Here is a 9099-nt window from a genome sequence, read left to right as displayed (position 1 = left end):
CTGGCTATCAGGGATTGTCAATCATCATTGGTGATGCCACTGTCTGGTTGGGTGCAGGATGTCCAAGGAGGATAAATACAAGAGCTTGTGGGAGAGAGGCTTAATTCTAGAGTTGGCTAGGTGATAGTGAGCTGGCATAGTGAAGATGGTCTCCCAAGTGTGTCAGAACTACCACAAGGACTGTGAGGATGCTGTTAACAAGCAGATCAACCTGGAGCTCTATTCCTCCTATGTTTACCTCTCCATGGTGAGGGTTGTATTCCTGTGACTGTGTTCCTAATAGGTTTGATTTTCTCCAATTTGAAGTTCCTTTGAGCTGTTTCTTATCATTCTGGGGGGTGGGGAGTTCAAATTTGATCAAATAAGGCAGTTCAAGCTGCAGATTAAATATATTTTGCCTTGTTCTCTGTAGTGACTATTGTGTTATGAGAGGAGTAATATAAGGGAAGGTGCTTGTGGCCCAATGGTAGTGTCTGTATGTCTGAGCCATGAGACTTATTTCAAGTCCTGCCTACTGCAGAAGTGTGTAATATCCCTGAACAATTTGATTGGAAAACGTCTTGTGGGTCTCTTGTGGTGTAATGGCAGTGCCCCTATGTCTGGGCCTGCTGGTCTCTATTTAAACCTACCTGTTCCAGAGGTGATGTGTGTCTAGTTTGATTAGTTACTTCAAATAGTCCATCTTTTAGCATTAGAGGGAAAGCAAAGATCAGTCTCTGGTGCAATTGGTCAGCATGTTTGGCTTTTAACCAGCAAGTGTCTGGGTTTGAGACTGCCTCCCCAAGGATGACTGCCTTGTTGGACTCCTATTGTCGAGTGGTAGTGCCCCTACCTCTGATCCAGAAGGCCTGGCTTCAATTAGCACCCGCCCTGGCGATGGTGTCATAACATTGCTGAATAAGTTGTTAGGAAATATCTAAATCAACATCTGTAGACCATAGTGAGACCCATCAAGTGATATGTTTAGGCATCTTGGTGCACTGGCAATATTCCTACCCCTCAGCCATGATGTCTCGGCTGAAATCCCAATTGCTTCAGGCATGTGTCATAACATTTCTACTGTTTAGATCAGAAAACACCTGAACTGAATTTCCACAGGTTGGTAATGGAGCACAAACCAAGCTGACACTGAACAAAGGTTGGACTGTTGTTAATGTGATCTTTAGAGGTTCCCTGGGTTTCCTTGTCATGATTTCAAAGCTGATTCCTAGTGTCCACCTTATTCACTGAATGCTCTCTGGTTCTACTGTAGTATAAATCTAGATAAATGGTTTGAGCTCGACCTAACTTTCAGGTTTCATGGTGCCTCCATTTTGCAAAATGCCTTGTTGCTGCTGAAGAACTCTTTGGAAATGCAGTGACCATTGTAAGATAGGACACTACTTGCATCCAGCAGTGAGCTCGCCCAGTAAGATGTTTGGGGCCTCATTCTTGTGCAAGTTGAATGTTCTCCCAGATAACGGGGCAAGGAAAAATGTTGTCCTCCCCAACCCAAAGATTTAATTTGATTTGATAGATGACACTTAATGAGACCTGATCATAAATCCAATGACCATGTAACATATGCTATATTTTAATTCCAGTTAAACAGTTCTTGACCACACAAATGTTGAGTTAGCATCAAGCCAAGTAGGACCTTTAGAATCACATTATCTCTTGGCCGATGCTACTAGACCTGAGTTGCCCCAACAGCTTTCCTGTGTTCAGATCTTTAATATCTGCAGTTCATTTTTAATTGTGTAAATTGCAGTTTGAATTCTGTTCTCCTCTCTTTCTCCCCCGCCCCCGCCCCCACCCCCTCCACAGTCCTCTTACTTTGACCGGGATGATGTTGCCCTGCGTCACTTTGCTGAGTTCTTCAAGGAGCAGTCCCATGAGAACGGGAACCACGCTGAGAAACTTCTGGCATTCCAGAATAAACGTGGAGGCCGAGTCCTCCTGCAGGATGTCAAGGTTAGAGTTTTGTTTTGTAATTGAAATTTTTACAAAGGTTTATTGCTTATCCTGTGAAGACTAAATTCTCCATCCATGGGGATTAACAGCTAAAATTGAGCCTTGGTGTAAAGGGAGGACAAGTGTGTAGGATTTAGTTATAATGGTGATCTTTTGTCCACTGCCTTGGCTCAGATGATTTGATCAAGAATATGGATGCACTAGTTTTTTGACTAAAACCAACTGTGATATCATAAAGATAAGGCTGTGCTTAGTGTTTAACTGAGTATGCAGTCTTGAACGTGGAACAAAGGTTTGGTGTCCAGTAACCTTCAATGCCAGTCACATTACACTGGTCCTCCCATTTGAGGAACACTGAGTGATGTCTGCTCTTAAACTAACATATCATCCATGGACTGACCATTCACTCATCCACTGTCATTCCTTGGTGACTTTAACATGCCAATTGTCCCTATACCTCCAGAATAACCCCACACAGCCCAAAATCCAAACATTTGGGCACTCTACATCCAAGTATCACACTTGATCACTTTTTAATTTCAGAAGCCAGAGCAGGATGAGTGGGGCAATGGTCTGGAGGCAATGCAGAGAGCTCTGCAGATGGAGAAGGATGTGAACCAGAGTCTGCTGGATCTGCACAAACTCTCCTCTGGCCACACAGACCCTCATGTGAGTTTCTGATGTATTTATGTCTGGGCTCTTAGCTTAAATGGATAAGACACTTGACCCTTTAGCCTCTGATTTCTATCTAAATTGTAGTGAGCGCAGTATGGGAGTGGACCAAGCTTCTGGTGTTGCTAACATCTGAGTACTTTCTAGAGACTCTGTCTAGCAATCTGTCACTTAACTGTCCATTCCCCATATTGATGGGAATACCATTCTTGGTGAAAAGTATATTTGATCTTGATGTAATCCGTTTTCCTCTTTGCTTTCCAGCTGTGTGACTTCCTGGAGAGGCACTACTTGGATGAGCAAGTGAAGATGATCAAGAAGCTGGGAGATCACATCACCAACCTGAAGAGACTGGGAGCCCCTGAGAATGGCCTGGGAGAGTACCTGTTTGACAGGCTCACCCTGGGGGAGAGTGACTGAACTGACTGCAGGGAGCAGGACTTTATTGTTTTTCTCTCTGAATGAGATCTATAGAATCTGAAGCTGTAGAAGTAGCTCACTGTCCTGGGCTTGATTATGGAATGTACCAACTGTAAATAAACTGCTCATTGTTGGATTGGTTTTTGCTGACTAGTAGGTCAAACTGTGTATATAGGTCTGTACTGGGACTTGCTATCAGAGGATCTCTTGATGCAGATCAGTAATCAAATCCAGTCCAAATTACTTCATCTCACACCAAATATGTGGTGTGGGTATAAGGTCAAGTACAGAGCTGAGTTTATGGAATAAATGTTTTCTCCATTAAAGTGGGAGACTGGCACAACCAGATTCTGATTGTCAAGAGGAGTTTTACAAACGTCTCCCTAAGTAGTCAAGTACATGGGCCAATGCCACTGGCAATAATATTGCTAACACTATCCAACCGTCACCAGTTAGATTACAACCTCAGCTGTTTTGGATTTTCAAATCCACAACCAACTTCCCCACTCCTTGCATCCTCAATTAGAGCAAGTTTCCACAGTAAGTTCTCTCAGAAATCACAACAGTATTAAACTTGCTGGTTTTGTTCGAAACAAAGCCTGGAGGCTTATCTCTCAAGTTCATTAAGCTGTGCTTGAAGTGTTGAGGATATTGGTCTGTTAATATTAGGGTCTAATCTGCAAGGTTGGAATTTTTTGTCTACACTAAAGCTTTCCCGGTTTCGGTAATTTGAAAGCTTGGTGAATTTGTGGAATGTCACAGTAGTATTAACATGTGACAGACCTAGGCCCTCCCTCCAATCTGCAATTACTACATTAAACTCACGGGGGAAGTTTAACCCTACAAAGTGAGAACCTGCAAGAGTGGCTGCTTGGACAATGCTGAACACAGCCATAATGTTCACTATTTGAAATAAACTCCTCTTTCCAAGCCTCCCTATAACCTAGACAGGTAATCCTCAACATCAGCCAGGTTAAGATATTGGCAGGAGTGGAGTCTGTGGAACTATGCTCCATTAACCAATTTAGACAGGGCATTGTGAATTCAACGTGGACTGAAGTAAATGCTTCACCTTCACCCTCCTCCACATCCAAATATTTTTCTCCTCAGTCAGTTCGGCAAACCAATAGTAAGGGTTTCCCATGATGCTACTTTTGTATTTAGGTGCTTTGCAGTACTTTATCGCCACATGTACCTTCCACCTCATGCTTATCTCCATTTCTTTCACCATCCTGTATACGTGGATGGAGATGCTGATGGCAGTTAGCCGCGGTCTAAGGCAGTGAAGGTGATGACCTAGTGCCATCAGCATGAGACCGGGGGGGCATGTTCAAATCCAGCCATTGCAGCTGGTGCAATTTGTATTCAATAAAATCTGGAATCCAGTCAATAAAGACCATGAAGCCGTGAGAAGAAAGTGAGGAATGCAGATGCTGGGGATCAGAGTCAAGACGTGTGGTGCTGGAAAAGCACAACAGGTCAGGGAGCATCTGAGGAGCAGGAGAACATTACAGCGCAGTATAGGCCCATTGGCCCTCGGGTCGACATTTCGGGTATCAGCCTTTCATCCTGATGGATGGCTCATACCCCAAACATCAATTCCCCTGCTCCTCGGATGCTGCCTGGCCTGCTGTGCTTTTCCAGCACCACATTCTGTGATCATGAAGCTGTTGTCCATTGTTAGGGAGAAGCCCGACCTGGTACACAAATGCTCTTCAGGGAAAGAAATCTGCTGTCCTTACCTGAGCTGGCCTGCACGGGACTCCAGACTCACCTACAGCAATATGATTGGCTCTAGGGATGAGGAGGAGAAAGTGAGGACTGCAGATGCTGGAGATCATAGCTGAAATGTGTTGCTGGAAAAGTGCAGCAGGTCAGGCAGCATCCGAGGAGCAGGAGAAGTGATGTTTCGGGTATGAGCCCTTCTTCAGGAATGGAGTAAATGCTGCCCTGGCATAGAACAGTATGTTAGGAATTTGATGGGAATGGCAATGAAACAATATATTAATGTCCTTGTAACTCACAAAGATGTTTACAGTCCTATTTCATCTCTGTCATTGTGAAGAAAATCATCTGTAGGAGTTTGTTTTTCACCACCTTGATTTTGTTTTGAATCTATCCCCAACCCAGCTCCCTACTAAATTAGGGATACTAAATTCAATGTAATCTTAGATAAAGGATCAGTCAATAGTTACCCCCAGAGCCAATACCCAAAGGCATTTTTCAAAGTCTCCGGTGATCATTGAGTGACCATGTGATGTCCAACCACTTGAATAAGGTCTTTGTGACCGCTGGATATCAATACGTTTTGGATCTTTTTTGACCAGAATGAGCGTAAATACATGAATACAGTTTCTGGTCAGACACATCAACTGTGCCCACAGGCATCTTTCACAAGAGGCTTCTCACTGTGATGTTATTGGTGGCTCCTGATGTGAATCAAAGCCACTCTGTCAGGCCTATCTAACACTGAGGTTAATCAAAGGGAACATATCTCCACCTCACCTTGGTCTTCAACCACTTGAATAAAACAAAAAGCAAAATCCTGCAGAAAAATCTGGAAATTGTTGAAGAATCTCAGCAGAGCTGCCAGCCTCTTTGGAGAGAGAAACAGAGTTAATAATTTGAGTCCCATTTTGACTCAGTCTTTGGGCTCAACATTAACTCTATGCTTCCTCCCACAGATTCTGCCAGACCCATGTAGACTCTCCAGCATGTTCTGGTTTTATTTCTCAACTGCTTTTACATAGTAGCTTATAATTTCTCATAAAGTGAAGCGGTCCATGTCCATATACGGCAAGGCTTGGACAATATCCAGGTTCGGGCTGACAATTGACAATTTATATTTGAGCCATACAAGTACCAGGCAACAGTCACCTCCACCAAAGGAGAATCTAACCATTACCCCATGACATTCAAAAACATTACCGTGACTCAATCCCCCACTATCAATATCCTAGGATTACCATTGACCAGAATATGAACGGTACCGTTCAGATAAATTCAGTGAGGCCAGGGATCCTGCAGCAAGTAACCAATTTCTGACTCCCAATAGCCTGTCTCCCACCTTCAAAACATAACTCAGGAGTGAGATGGAATACTCCCTACTTACCTGAATGAGTACATCTCCAACAACAAACAAGAAGCTCAACAGCATCCAGGACAAAGCAGCCCACTTGATTGGCACCACATCCACAAATATTCACTCCCCCTTCCACTGACACACAGTGGCAGCTGTGTGTACTATCCACGAGATGTACGAGAGTAATTCGCTCCCGGACCTGAGTCTGCACCTTCCAAACACACGACCGATACCATATATGAGGACAAGGAGGTTCCCTCCAAGTCACTCACCATCCTGACTTGGAAATACATTGGCGTTTCTCACTGTCACTGGGTCAAAATCCTGGAGCTCCCTCCCTAACAGTCCTGTGGGTGTAGCTAAGTCAATTGACTGCTTCGGTTCAAGAAGGCAGTTCACCATCACCTTCAGAAGGGCAACCAGGGACAGGGTAATAAATGTTGGACAAGCTCGCGATGCCCGTGTCCCATTAATGAATGAACATTTGAAATTTGGTCCATTTTGAAGCCAGCAAAAATAAAACCTTAGCATTTAATTTGTCAAGTAAAATTCTGGGACACATTCAAATGTTTAGTAAAGGTGGAGAGAAGGTTAATATCGTGTTTCCAACCACAAGAGACTTCATTTGTCATTCAGTCACATCCAGCTCATTTGGGGTGTGCACAGAATCTACGACTCCATAAGTAATGATATCATTAAGTTTCATCTCTCAAACCTGTCTATCTTCCAGATTTCTGATTGGCTCTGAGTCTTTGCTCCTCCCTCACAGTCCTCCCTGTTGTGTTCATTGGTGCCTGGATTGATTGGAAATTCTAGAGCGGCTGTCAGGGATTGTCAATCTTCATTGGTGCTGCCACACCCTGGTTGAATGCAGGGTGTCCCAGGAGGATAAATACAATAACTAGTGGGGGAAACAAATTTAGATTTAGTGATAGTGAGTAGGGATAGTGAAGATGGCCTCCCAAGTGTGTCAGAACTACCACAAGGACTGTGAGGATGCTGTTAACAAGCAGATCAACCTGGAGCTCTATTCCTCCTATGTTTACTTCTCCATGGTGAGGCTTGTGGACTTGAGACTGAAACCTGAAGAGTTGGCCTTTTGTTGATTTAATGTATTGGTAAAATGGATTGTGTAAAGTTCTGGTGATTATTAACATAGAATAACCTTTTGAGTGAACAACTCCTACAGCAGCTGCTTTATATGGTCTTCTTGTGGTACATTGGTAGTGTCCCTGCCCCTTAACCAAGAGGCCTAGGTTCTAATACGACCTACTCCCAGAAGTGTATCTGAATGTTGCTGAATTATACTTGGGTTTTTCTATCAAACCATGGACCTATTTATTGCCAGATGGTCACACTCTAGTGTCACTGCTGTAGTCTGGCAGATCCTCCTTCGTATTGTTTCCTCCCTTTTGATGTTAAGCTCTCAACCTTCTGCTGTTGAGACTTCATTCACAGCAATGATCACTGTTTTCATTGGTGGAATGGAAAAATATGTAATAACTTGCTCAATGGTATTTGACAGTATCTCAACTGCTTGTTCTGGAATCAAATGAACTACTTTTTTCTTTACCAATGACTGTACTGCATCAGGGACTGTTTGAAAGAGTATCTGGCACTAAACCCTACCATGTCAGACAGTGTCTCTCAATGATGGGCCAAATACTGGAGAGATCTACCCTGTTCTGAAAAATCTTCTCTACTTAGGAGTGTAGGGCACTTTGGTTTAATCCATTGAAAGCAGGATGTACTCCATAACCTGACATAAGAATTCAGGTTTAGCTTGGTATGGAATGTTTAACTTCAATGAAATTCAGCTGAATAACGAGTGAATCTAGCTAACTGCTTGAGCAGGGAACTAGGTTGTATGCTGTTATAAATTGTCTATTAATTGAAGATCTCGAATTGCTTTAGGAGCTTTAAGTGACACTTGAATTCTCTCCTCCCCCAGGCCTCTTACTTTGACCGGGATGATGTTGCCCTGCGTCACTTTGCTGAGTTCAAGGAGCAGTCCCATGAGGAACGGGAACACGCTGAGAAACTGATGGAATTCCAGAATAAACGTGGAATGCCGAGTCCTCCTGCAGGATGTCAAGGTTGGACTAACTTGGTTTCGATCCTATTTGGTTAGAAATAACTTCACTTAATATGGATTTGAAGTGGCTTAACCCAATTGGTTTCTTGTTTTTAACTTCGATCCAACTGAGTGAAACATTTGCCTTTCCCTTCCTCCAGAAGCCAGAGCAGGATGAGTGGGGCAATGGTCTGGAGGCAATGCAGAGAGCTCTGCAGATGGAGAAGGATGTGAACCAGAGTCTGCTGGATCTGCACAAACTCTCCTCTGACCACACGGATCCTCATGTGAGTTTTTAATGTATTTATGTCTGGGCTCTTACGTTAAATGGATAAGACACTTGGCCCTTTAGCCTCCAATTTTGTATTTAACTTTGTGAGTCGAGCCTGGGAGTGGACCAAGCTTCTGGTGTAGTCATGATCTGAGCACTTTCTCGACGCTGTTAAGCAATCTGTGACATCCCTTAACTGTCTCAGTCCAAGCAGTGTACAGCATGGAAACAGGCCCTTGACCAGATATCCCAACCCAATCTCGTCCCACGTGCCAGCACCCAGCCCATATCCCTCCAAACCCTTCCTTTTTCATAATTTTGTCCAAATGCCTTTTAAATGTTGCAATTGTACTAGCCACCACTTCCTCAATTGTCCACTCCATATTGAGGGGAATACCAGTCTTGGTGGAGAAGAGTATATTTGATCTTGACATAATCAGATTTTCTCTTTGCCTTCCAGCTGTGTGACTTCCTGGAGAGGCACTACTTGGATGAGCAAGTGAAGATGATCAAGAAGCTGGGAGATCACATCACCAACCTGAAGAGACTGGGAGCCCCTGAGAATGGCCTGGGAGAGTACCTGTTTGACAGGCTCACCCTGAGCTGAGTGGGATTCAACAACTCCAT

At 43.8% G+C, this 9099-nt stretch overlaps 1 protein-coding gene and 1 pseudogene across 1 annotated transcript; both read left to right on the top strand.

The window, feature by feature from the left end:
- The first annotated feature begins 126 nt into the window (after window positions 1-126).
- LOC122542139 (ferritin heavy chain A-like) lies at window positions 127-3564 on the top strand. Its single transcript, XM_043679547.1, has 4 exons — window positions 127-247; window positions 1807-1953; window positions 2497-2622; window positions 2890-3564. The coding sequence occupies exons 1-4, from the start codon at window positions 146-148 to the stop codon at window positions 3043-3045; spliced, it is 531 nt and encodes a 176-aa protein (XP_043535482.1). The 5' UTR covers window positions 127-145; the 3' UTR covers window positions 3046-3564.
- Window positions 3565-7044: 3480 nt separating this feature from the next.
- Window positions 7045-9099, top strand: part of LOC122542159 — a 136725-nt pseudogene continuing 134670 nt past the window's right edge.

This window comes from Chiloscyllium plagiosum, chromosome 39 (genome assembly GCF_004010195.1).
Source record: "Chiloscyllium plagiosum isolate BGI_BamShark_2017 chromosome 39, ASM401019v2, whole genome shotgun sequence".
NCBI lineage: Eukaryota > Metazoa > Chordata > Chondrichthyes > Orectolobiformes > Hemiscylliidae > Chiloscyllium > Chiloscyllium plagiosum.
This window is presented reverse-complemented; position numbering and strand designations above follow the sequence as displayed.